The following is a 12,791-nucleotide window of genomic DNA, read 5'->3' as shown; positions in this document are numbered from 1 at the left end:
AACAAATTGTTGTAACTAATATATTTTTAATTAATATGCGCAATAAAATATATTTATAACATTTCTGACACCAATTAATTTAATATTTATTTCAGGTACAATAAATTACAATCGCAGGAACCTTTCCGAAGATAACATATAACGTGTTATGTATTGGTTACATCACATGAATAAAATCCATCGAAATAACAGTAAACAAAGGATCCTGATGGCCGAAATGTTTTCATCGGTCAGAATACAAATAACAAAAAAAAATGCAACCAGACGGTGACAAAAAATATGATGCATCTTTCTATTTTTGTCTAATATAAAAGCTAAGCATCTCTCGAAGACAAATCAGTAATAAAGTCTGGTTCATTTATTGAAACGTTCTGATCTAATAAAATTAGTACAAAAAATGTACAAACTAGTCGCTGTCTTTGCCACTATAGCATTGGTGCAATGCGCCAAACTTTCTAGTCTGAGCGAACACGAACCCGTTCCAATTATTAGCCAAGTTCAAGAGGTTAATCCTGAGGGAGATTTTAAATGGAGGTATGTTTACTGAATTGATAGAATAAGATTTTTTCATTGAACTGCCTTATTTAAATTGGTATAAAATATGATATTATCTGTACATAAAATTGATATCTTATGATAAATAAAATGCCAAAATATATTAAATTATCAGGTGCATCTATTTTTATTAGTGATATCTAATCATGACAACCGAAAGTATAAAGGCAAAAATCAGTTAAACAATCTAACCTTGTTTATTTTCATATAAAATAATCCATATAAATAGCTATATAAACTAACAGTTATTCAGTGTAAACATCATCGCGCAAATCAAAGTTTTCTGTAACGAATTATGACTGTCAATGAAAAATTGATCTACGACAATCGCAACAACAAAAAAAGCGGAACATCTATAACTATAAAATATTGCTGTGCATATGATGGCGATCCGCAAGGTGTAGTATATTAGGAGTTGCTAAAACATAATTTAACTATTAATGAAATCTACCCATGTTAAATGCACAAATCGAATGACCTAATGCTGCAAAATAAAGACTAATAATAGTTTAATAAATTGAAAGTAATCTAATCTAATGACAAGGCTATCATAAAGTAAGAGGGAATGATTAAGGGACACTATTTCAGTTCGAATGGAAGTTCTGCCTTGAGAAAATCGTAGCCATCAGACATGGCATCTTTTGATTATTACTTGTCCTGGTAAATGCCCAAAAATTATCATAATCGCGAAAAATTATAACAATCCCATAATCTTTTCACAGAAACGGCAAATCCAATGTACTTAAGTAAGATAAATATTTTTTCTTTATTTCGAAATGTATATAAATAGTTGGATGTATAAAATATTATTTTGTTGCACCAATACTAGTAGCCAGTCCTAATAATACTGGTCTAGATATTGCTCATATCTCAGTGAGGTGGGCTTAATATCGAGAATTGCAACAGTTGGTAGCCTATATTGAGCAGTTCAGTTAAGATGAAACCTATATTGTAAAAAAGTACTCTAAAATATAACAAAATTTCAGTATGTTAAAAACCTTTTAAAATTGTTGGTATATATTGTTTCCTATTTATAGTGCCTAAATATATATATATATATATATATATATATATATATATATATATATATATATATATATATATATATATTGTAACATCTAAACGTCGAAAGGTTGCCGAATGCCGGTTGTTCAATTTAGCTTTGGCATACAACAAAATTCTAATCTATATAAAATGATTGAACAAAATTGTTATCAAATATAATTTATTTTAACATTATAGCACATCTAAAAACAGTTGCGTTACACAGATACAATAGTTTATAGGTTAGAGTTATAACCTCTTATCACTATTGCTTTCAAGAATTTTGTATACGCCTGACAACCGAACGATTTTAACAGGCTATTGGTCTACGTGTTCGAACTAATCAGACAGTGTCTCTTTTTAACTAGGATAAAATGAGAAAACTTGCAAAAACTCCAACTCTCTTCAATTTTCATCGGAAATAATGTCATTTTTGGTCTACCTTGTATTTTCTCTTTCTTGGACTGATTATTTACCGAATCAATCGACAAAACGTGGAGAAGTCAACTTTGAAAAACTACCATGTATGCCATTAAATGGGCGCAACACTAATAATAATAATAATAATAACAATAATAATAATAAAGTTGTATCATTAAAATATCTCTCTCAATCTAATAAGAAGCAATAATAATAAATCCTGAATAGTAAATGGGTTAAAGAAATATCGTCAAAACAATATGGACAACAACTTACATTATTCCGTTCGTTGGATCAATCGCCCTCGTATTATTTATTAACGTATATTGTTTTTTTGGGGTAATTTCTTTATTATAGCTAATCTCCCTTAGTATAGTTCACTGATGTATAAAAGTTTCATCTAATTGTTTCTAATAATTTTTTTGTTTTACTTGAATATTACGAATATTCCTTAATTTCTTACACAACAGGACTCTCGATTGTCACTTGCACAGTTAATGTATAGCATTTATCTTATAGCAAATAGACCTAGAAGCCTCTAGCAAAACCAAGAAACACATTCCTCATAACTTCGCTTTATATATAGCATAACGGAGGGTCAGATATAGTTCCACGTTTTCTTTAAGTTGGCGTTAGCTGATTAACCATTAATTTTAATTATTCAAATCAATTTTTCTGGAGGAATTGTATTATTATTTCATTTATTTGAAGGGTTGTTATGTAGTCAATGAATGTTTATTATTCATATAACAAATGTTCGTAATACAACAACTTTTTACATCCAATTCTTTAATTTCAAATGTTCTATAAGTAATTTCAACAATTTTATGTCATATATAAGAAAATTCGACCTTCTGTTTCTACTATTATATAAACATGTATTTGTCAAGACAGTGGACACTTAAATAACGTATCCAGAATCCATATACATAAATCTATGTAGATCATTGATAATGATACTTTACTGACCTACACTGCTTGTACTTTACATATGAAAATTGATTTATACAATTAATTAGAAAACATACAATTAATTTAGGCATAATATGGTTTTAATCGATATATATTATTTCCTTCAGTAAAGAAATAAATTTAGTTTTTTGTACATTAACAATACAATAATATATGTACATAATATTTACTCGTCGCTACTAAATATATTTTAGTGTGCAAGGCTTAGTCCTAAAATATGGACAATTCAATAGACACATAGTGGTAATGAAATCAAGTACATGCAAATGATTTTTATTGAACGGTTTTTTTCCTATCACTGTTAAATAAATAGTTTACTTTTTAACAATTCAATTAATTAAAAACATTGATGACAATGATAAAATTTAATTTAATTACCAACTAGTAAATAATAATATTGACTAGAAAGACTGATTGCTGTCGATATTTACATTTGTCTTGACTATCGCGTATGGACAAGTAATTCAAACTTAGATGAATAACATTGTTTCATACGACAGAAACCTAATATTTTTTTACGATTTGGTAACTTAATTTTGTTTTGTACATCTTTATCATTTCTTCAAATAAAAAGATATACAACAAATAACATATGTCTATTCTAAAAAAATATATAAACATAATACAAGTTGATATGGCATTAAAATTCAACAGTATAGTAAATATAGAATTTTGAGCAAAAATTAGTTCACAGTGATAGCTTTGTAATATATAGCGTAGTCATAGTCCAAGAAAAAAAGTTTTCTTGCCACAAATTTAGTATTTTTTGATATATTTAATGTCCCTCAGATAATATATTTTTTATATATAACCTTTGATCTTATTACAATAATTCGAAGTGCAAAACGTGCATTGCGACGTAAAAGAAAACAATCAACATCACCTTAACTTTTGATCGGCTTTGACGTATATTTTTCGGTTTTCACTCATTTGGAAAGGACTATTTCGTAGCTGGTTGACTTGTTTTCATGTAACTTCTATATATACGCCTCATTGCATTGCCTCAATTGAAGTTGACTCTAAAAATACTTAAAATTCAGAGTACCCCAATACTCCAGATAAATTCCCTGTAATGTTTTCATCAAATTTATAATTTATATGTTTGTTTTTGCTGGGACTGTAGATATAGAAGCCAATTAGCATGTCCGGAGATTTTTTTATCTTGAAAATGCTGAAAAATTAATGAATAAGTTATATGTTATATTCGCAATATTTTAAAATATATGAAAAAGAAAGTTCCTGAAATTAATGTAAATCAGCTCCTCAAATGCAGTCAAACTAATAAAATTATAATCTATCTATTACCAGACATATCTACTGGGCCAAGGAGGATACAAGAATATGAACGTAAACAATTGGTAAACTACCTAAGTAAGCTTCTAAATTTAACAGTTACGAAATTCCTCTATGTAAAGTAACAGTTTTCATTTACTATTACTGAGTTATGCAACCACTAATACTATATACAACCGCTAATCATAAACAACTCAAAACTGCATTTTCGAAAATCTTTACAATTGTTGTTTGATTTGAGGAAATCTAATTCTAATTAAACTACTTTAGAAATTTATGGCAAAGAATGGCCTGAAGGACCAAGCTGATTTGTAGAAAAACTTTTAGGTAATATTGAACAGTTGATTCAAATGTTTCTTCATATAGATTGAAAATGGTAAATGTACGTTCAAACTTTGCAACGGTTTCATTTCTTGCCAAGCATGAAAGACATGCCACATCTCTCTATTTTGGTTAGCGATTAAATCTGGAAAATGGAAAATGGACAAGCACTAGCAAAAAATGTTACTGGTTATCCCAGGAATACCATCCACAGCATGGCTGGCTGGCTCTAGAAATTACTTTGGTTAATATATAGTACACTTTTTCAAAAACAAACTACATTACATACAAAATCCCAATAGTTATAATCCAAACATATATCGAATTGCACCAAAAACACAATGTAATTCTATTTTTAACTATCCAAGTATTACAACTTATAACCGAAAACTTAACCTTTATTTTATGTGTAGATGATACCATTGAACCGCACACAATTTCAACGGATTTGTTTGCCTTAAATTAAATCAATTGTATATAAACGAGAGTCTGACGTTAACTAAACGATTCTGAATAGAAAATGACTGTAATGCAGCAAGTTCGAGGATAGAATTAGTAAAATATACGAAAAATAGCGATATTTTTATGTGTAAATGCTTAAAATGGTAGTTTTATAAAAAAAATTGAAAATGTGTGTTTAACTACACAATCAAATTATGCTAGTCACGTTTTAACAGATCCTGTTCATGTTTTTTTGTTCATAATGCAAATATTTACTAGATAAATTAAAGGAACTAAATTTTATTTCAGTTTTGAATCTGGCGACGGCACGAAACAAGAACAGACTGGTGCCTTCAAAACTATCGATAAAGATACTGTCGTTGAAGAGGTGCATGGATCTTTCTCTTATGTAGACAGCGAAGGAAAAACTCATAGCGTGAACTACGTTGCTAACGAACAAGGGTACTTGCCAAGTGGAGATGATATTGCTCCAGAAATCCTTAGCAATTTGGAGTACATCGCTTCTCATCCTCAACCAATTCAAACAGAACTTAAACACGTCTAAGCTATACCACTATAACATGTTCATAACTGCATATATGACAAAGTTAAAATAAATATTGCAGCATTTCTTTTCGTTTTATTAAATTACAATGATAGCAAGCTCTATACTATTTGAAGCTTCATCAATTCTTTTTTTACACATTATTGTCATTAATGATCCACTTTTCACCGATAATCACTTTTACCACTATCTCTCATCGCTGATAATGTTTACCATATTTTTTAATACACTTAAATATAAGCTACAAGACAAGACTGGGCATGTAAACTGAACAATACGTAAGCCTTACATTATTTACACGAAAGTAGTGTTTCTAACATTCAACAAGATGAATGGTGTTCTCTGTATAACGAATTAAATAAAAATGAAATAAATAAAACCCCACAGACAAAACATTATCGCAAGCTACACATGCTAAAACATTAGTTATTACACTAAAGTTCAAAAAATATATATAAGCTTCAATGAGCAATCCTGGTAATAATTTTTGCATAGATATTTTGCTTTCTAAAATACCCTCTTCGAATAGAAAATGAATTATTGATGTGTTGATTTTAATCTGAAAAAATTAATACGATACTTTATGGCGCTCTTTAATTATGAAGCAGCTTGCTAGACAAGAAAAAGTGTTATATATGGTCTATCGTGATGCCAAGGCGTTCATATAAAGAGTTATAGTCACGATCTTCTCACGTTACGATGGATATTTATATTTAAACCTCAGTCCTCCTTCTTGATTTATTCATTCAATATAAATTGTTACAGTGAAATATTATTTCTAATTTATTTTTAGTTTATCAAAAATACTTTGAAAGAATTTGTTTTCTTTCTTAATAAATTATTAAGTTAACAGGTCCACACATAGGATAACATAACAGGTCAATGGAAAAGGCCCCGGCTTGACACATAGAAGACGCTACTAGAATTCAATCCATATGTTTTTTAGTTAGCCCTAACCCTCAAAAGATGCCTGTATAAATTTGACAACTATTGGATTATTAGCTTGTGAATTATAGCGTTTTGAGTGAACAAACTTTTGTTATCGTGAAAAAAATGGATAAAAAGGAATTTCGCGTGTTGATAAAATATTGCTCTTTGAAGGGAGAAAACACAGTTGAAGCAAAAACTAGGCTTGACGCCCAGTTTCCAGACACTGCTCCAGAAAAATCAACCGTCAAGGATTGGTATGCTAGGTTTGGAGGACATGGTGAAATGAGCACCGAAAACAGTGAACGCAGTGGACACACAAAAGGTTGTTACCGACGAAAACCTTTAAAAAATCCACAAAATGATGTTGAATGACCGTAAATTGAAATTGAATGAAATTGCAGTCACTCTAAAGATATCAACTGAACGTGTACATCATATCATTCACGAATATTTGGGTATGAGAAAGCTCTGTGCAAAATGGGTGCCGCGTGAGCTCACTTTTGAGCGAAAACAACGACGAGTTGATTATTCGGAGCAGTGTTTGAAGATGATGAAGCATAATAAACCCGAGTTTTTGCATCGATATGTAACAATGGACGAAACATGGCTTCATCATTTCACTCTGAAGTCCAATCGACAGTCATCCGAGTGGACTGCACACGATGAACCTGCTCCAAAGCGTAGAAAAACGTGGGTTTGGGATGCGCATCGAATAATTTTCATTGACTACCTTGGAAACATTGGACCGTTTGAAGGACCAAATCGCCGAAAAACGGCCGTATTTGAAGAAAAAGAAATTGCTGCTTCACCAAGACAATTGACCGTATCAGTCAATCAGTGAAAACGATGGCAAAAATTCATGAATTGGTCTTCTAATTGCTTCGCCTTCCACCGTATTCTCCAGATCTAGTCCCCAGCGATTATTTCCTGTTCTCAGACCACAAAAAAATCTTCGCTGGGAAGAAATGTCGAATTGTCGAATGAATAGGTGATCGTCGAAACTGAGCCATATTTTGAATCGAAGGCGAAATCGTACTACAAAAATGGTGTCGAAAAGTTGGAGGGTCGCTATAATCAGTGTATCACCCTTGAAGGGAATTTTGTTGAATAAAAACTAACTTTGCTAAAAAAATATATTTTACTATAGTAGACCGCGAAGTTTTCAATTGACCTGTTATATGAATATGTAGATACACTTCGGAGTGAAAACTTCGTTTGGAACCCTTTTATTTGTGCTAATAACACTTGATACTTTTTGCGCCGTGATTACTCACAACCGACCACTTAAGTTACAATTTTTTTAAATTAATAAACCAAACACTGTGCTTTACCATACTGATTTACATTTTTTGTAATAAAATGAGCGAAGGCGAGCTTTAACTTAGGTATTTCTAGTTCGACCTCTCGAATGTGAATGTTTCCCTTATAACTCTAAATGATGGGTCTATAATGACCGTCCTAAGATGACATTATGGCCTATTAATTATATATAGATTTAAATGTCCCAAACATACATTAATTTATTAATTCATGTATGGCCAAACTTTAAGCCGAATATGCACAAATATAACACGATCGCAAATAACTTGTGTTTGTTGATTCACTAGAATTTCGAACTTCAGATAAGAAAATTATATACATATAAAAGAGGAGATACATCAAATGAGCAATACGATCCAAAACTCACATACAACAGAAGGCAAAATAGAAAAAAATAATAAAGAATAAGATTTTCCAATAGTATTATTCTTTAACCGACTTCGACAGAGGAGGAAGTTCTATGTTAAACTGTATATGTTTTTTAATATATGTTCACCGATTTGTCCATCAGTTTTGTCCCGATTTTCAAAATTCATTTTTTATACGAAGGGTGCACTTCCGACGTCGTTCCATTGGAACCAAATCAGGATCTCTTGGGGAGAAAGGGGGGCTGTGAATAGATGGAAGTGCTCCAATTTCAAAGGCACATACAAAGTTTTCACATATAGTTAAGACATATTTATCTAAAATAATCAGATATTTGTGTATAATGTTATTGTTGAGCTGATATGATGGAAAATCAGAAGTCGTTCTGTGCAAAACCATTCAGTTTGCTTTTTAAGCGCTAATTATAGCATATAAAACATCGTAGAAATGTTACTTCTAAGGTGTAATGGTTAGGGCGTTTAGATCCCAAACGGGGTTCGCAGGTTCGATTCCCGGAGGGGACGATAACTTTTTGTTGTTTAGTTAAAATATTTGTCAAATTACCTAGGCTAGGTTTCATCATTGTTTCTTTATTACAATACAAAAGCCATTGTTTAGTTTTTAAGCACTAACCAGATCATATAAGAAGTCGTAGTAATGTTTTAAGTAACTGCTTCTACGGTTAGAGTCACGGGTTCGATTCCCGGCGGACACAACTTTTTGTTGTTTTAATTTGGTTAGAATATTTCTCAAATCTCTTAGGCTAAGTAAGGGACCCGGAGTTCTGAACTGTTCCTTATTTTCAGTTATTGTTTCTTTTTTCCTATTTTTCGTCATACGGGCTGTATCTTACTTGGCCTACCCAATATAAAATTGAATAAAATAACTGCGTAATTTATTAAGTAAATATATAACACTAAAAAGAGTAAAATAAAATATGTTTAACAATAATTGAAGCGACAAAAAATAAATAAAGAACTCACTAAAAATTAAAAAAATAATTAAACTAAAATTTTTAACACAACAAAAATGTTCTAAAAGAAAATATGTACGTAATAATAGTTGTAATAACTAAAAAAAAAATAAACAAAAGCCTTATTTAACTTATCTTTTATACGTATTTTATATTCTACTATATAAACACAATTTAGCTTAATACCTACCTAAACCTATTTATCCATTTACAATATTATTTTAACTACTATCAACTGATCACTTAGAAGTCGTTGCCAAACCCAAAATATAATACAAAAACATATGATACAATAACCCAAGAAGTACAGAAATAATTATATAATTTTGTGACATATACAAAACATTAAATTAACAACAAAACAATTGGTTCGGTACCGACTTCAAAGTAGTCAGTTGGTAGTAGTTAAAATAATATTATAAATAGAGAAATAGGTTTAGGTAGATATTAAACTAAATTGTGTGTATATAGTAGAATATAAAATACGTGTAGTAGATAGGTTAAATAAGGTTTCTGTTTATTTTTATTTAGTTATTACAAGTATTATTATGTACATCTATTATATCAAAATGTTTTTTTTTTGTGTTGAATATCTCAGTTTGATTTTTTTTTCTTAAAAATAATTTATACAGGAGACAACACACTACGTTGACAGAACTGAACGGTACTAAATAAATACAACATAAAATATAGTATATTCAAACGACATAACATTCCAGTTGATACTTTGATAACTACTGAAATATAATCTGGTTTAAAAATTGGCACCCCATATCTCACATATTTCACATTAAATAGACGAAAATCGAATATTATTTTATGGATTTCACATAATACTTAAGCCGTTCAAGAATATGTTGTCTGCCCCTGTTGTTAATATATCTGAAAAAATTGCACGCTTTGAACGTATTTCTTACATTTTCTGTTGTATTCTCCAAACAGTTGTTTCTCGTGTTTTTATTAACATGTAATTAGTAGTTATTATATTTAGTGAAAATAACAAAATATTCTTATAGTTATTTTATATTTTTACAGCTTTATTTCAAAATAACTAAATACCAATAATTATCTTGTATTATTACAATACGAATAAATATTTTTATTGTATTATAAAAGAGATATGTCATATACACTATATTAGTTACACAGCCACATATTAACTCTAACGTAATGAAATAATGAAAAAAGGCTTGTAATTAAATATCCATAAAATAAACCTTATTTACAACACCTATTCGGTATAATGGCAACCCAGTAACATTTTTAGAAATGTCCGAACTATGACGTCCTGTACCCACCGGTTACATATTTAAAGCCTCATACGTATACGCCTACGATATTTCTCGATCGTAAAAGATCATTCATTTTTCTTTCTACTAAAGGTAAACAGTACGAAAAAGAAATTCGTCGACTATTGTTGGGTAATCTTTAATTTCTATTGTTGAATCCTCGTAACTACAGGTCAGTAGGTTATCGTTTATTGCCGTGTTTATTTTGCGGTTGAATACAATGCTATTTTTATTTCTGCACATCATGCTGCGTATTATTATTATTAATATGAAGTAAAATATTCGATTATTAGTATGCATACGAACTGCGTAACTATTTTTATGAATTTACAGAAGGAGTAACTTACTCCATTATTAGCTATAACTAATCCCATATCCCGAAAAATAGCCACTTTTGGTTTCATAAGAAACGAAGTCCTGTTTGAACACATTGTGGTTCACTGAGTGAAACAAGTGGTGATTGGAAGGCACAATATGCGGTAAGACCGGAGGATTGCAAGGAAATGAACAAGATGCAGTAATCGGTTCGTTATTATTTGTATTATGTATTAAATAAATTCAAATAAACGTATAAAAACATATATTAAAATATAAACACTATTTTTCATAACATAATCTTGAATATTTGAAACATACGCCAAATTCAGTTCATAGTCTTTACAAACATGTGAAGGAATCTGCTGAATTTGAATATATTTTAATGTATTTACCTGACGATATCTTGTACTCGTACTTACAAGTAAAACATTATCTTTCTTGCTATATTGTATGCAAATTTGTTGTGTATCATTACGAAAAGAGAAAACATCTGCATAATCTAACAGATCCCCTGATGTAGATGACGACAAAATAAAGAAATTGTACTAGTTAAATGTCATATCACGTAACAACATTACAAAAATGCTCGTTAAAATGTTGTTAACGATTAATTGAGGACTATAAAACCGCAGGAATAATTGAATTTCGAATGTTCTTTCGAAGTTTCAACTGATGAAAAATTAAACATTGTCCAAGAAAAGAAAAGTTTCCTACTAGTAAATTAAATCGCTCACAATGATATACATATATATATATATATATATATATATATATATATATATATATATATATATATAGCGGTTACCTAGGTTGTCAATTAAAAAAAAAACAAATTATTCCAATTAATAAATTGTTTACAATATATAGTGAAGAGCGTTTTTTGGCAATTGTATTGTTCACAGAATGTTCTAAAAGAGAATCGTCCAATTTTCAAGAATACTACTACAGACAATGTTTATTCGCATCCTTCACATCTTGTGAAAGTTGACATAACTTATCTGAAACCTCTTGGATGTATTGATTTCGACACCTAAAAAATCATTATTAGATCCGGCCGAAAATAAGTAACATTTGGACTAGCTAAAATAACGTGACGCTGAAGAATTAAATACATTACTGGAATCCATGGTTGCTGAACCAACTATTTTCAGACGTTGAAATTCATGTGTCTAGTGATGTATCCGAAATGTTATTTCATTAACTTCTAAAGAAGCCACATTTATCTCGTAAATATGCTAATAACGAGCTGTAAAATTTAAATAACAGTTGAAAGTAAGATATCTAAGTAATTTTAGTTCTAGAGACTTAAATCAGAGTCAAGTTAAAGCACCTTTCATATACTCAGTAGTAAACGACGTTATGTAATAAGAAGCAAAGCAAGTTCGGAAAACAAGATAATAATTTTAACGATTATCATTAGCTAAATTATTAGATAATATATAAGTATAGGTATATCAAAGATCAATAGGAAATATTAAGAAAGAAAAATTAATAGAATAGTTAAGCTTAAAATGAATCTCGTTTGTAAGATTTGAAAAAGGATGTCCACTACTACAATCACTAACGAAATTAAATATTAACACAGCAAACATAGTTATAAGTTTAGTGTTAAATTAGGTATAAGTATATAAAGTGTTAGAATTAAGCTAAATTATTGTTAAAATTTAATTAAAATTAATTATATTATTTTACTTATTTAATATACAAAACTCTAAATGTATAAAATTATATGTATTCATACAAAACATATTTTGTTTACCATAACATTCTTTCATATAAGTGCCAGGTATGATTTAATTGATTGAGATATATTACGTCATTTGCTGTAACCTACAGATGTAAACATAAATTAATTTTAAAAATTTCAGAATGATGAACATAATTATTTTTTGTGAACTTAAACCCAAAGATACTCAAGGAGGGCTTTTTGTTTTATGACCTGCTATCCCAACAAAATAGAAAGTTATTTTTACAAAAAAAATAA

At 29.6% G+C, this 12,791-nt stretch overlaps 1 protein-coding gene across 1 annotated transcript; it reads left to right on the top strand.

The window, feature by feature from the left end:
* The first annotated feature begins 335 nt into the window (after positions 1–335).
* On the top strand, positions 336–5,676 carry LOC143194207 (endocuticle structural glycoprotein SgAbd-3). Its single transcript, XM_076400791.1, has 2 exons — positions 336–534; positions 5,356–5,676. Exons 1-2 carry the CDS (start codon positions 398–400, stop codon positions 5,609–5,611), a joined length of 393 nt encoding a protein of 130 aa, XP_076256906.1. The 5' UTR covers positions 336–397; the 3' UTR covers positions 5,612–5,676.
* The last annotated feature ends 7,115 nt before the right edge of the window (positions 5,677–12,791 follow it).

Source organism: Rhynchophorus ferrugineus, unplaced genomic scaffold, assembly GCF_030347505.1.
Source record: "Rhynchophorus ferrugineus isolate W39M unplaced genomic scaffold, kcgeb_rfMv2 rfM3, whole genome shotgun sequence".
In the NCBI taxonomy this organism is placed as follows: Eukaryota; Metazoa; Arthropoda; class Insecta; order Coleoptera; family Curculionidae; genus Rhynchophorus; species Rhynchophorus ferrugineus.
Note: the sequence above shows the minus strand (reverse complement) of the source record. Positions and strands in the feature narration are given on the sequence as shown.

Excerpts from the sequence above, each read along its gene's own strand:
- LOC143194207 (XM_076400791.1), top strand. The coding sequence starts at position 398 with ATGTACAAACTAGTCGCTGTCTTTGCCACTATAGCATTGGTGCAATGC. Across the intron at positions 535-5,355 it reads GAGGGAGATTTTAAATGGAG|TTTTGAATCTGGCGACGGCA; the intron begins GTATGTTTACTG and ends ATTTTATTTCAG.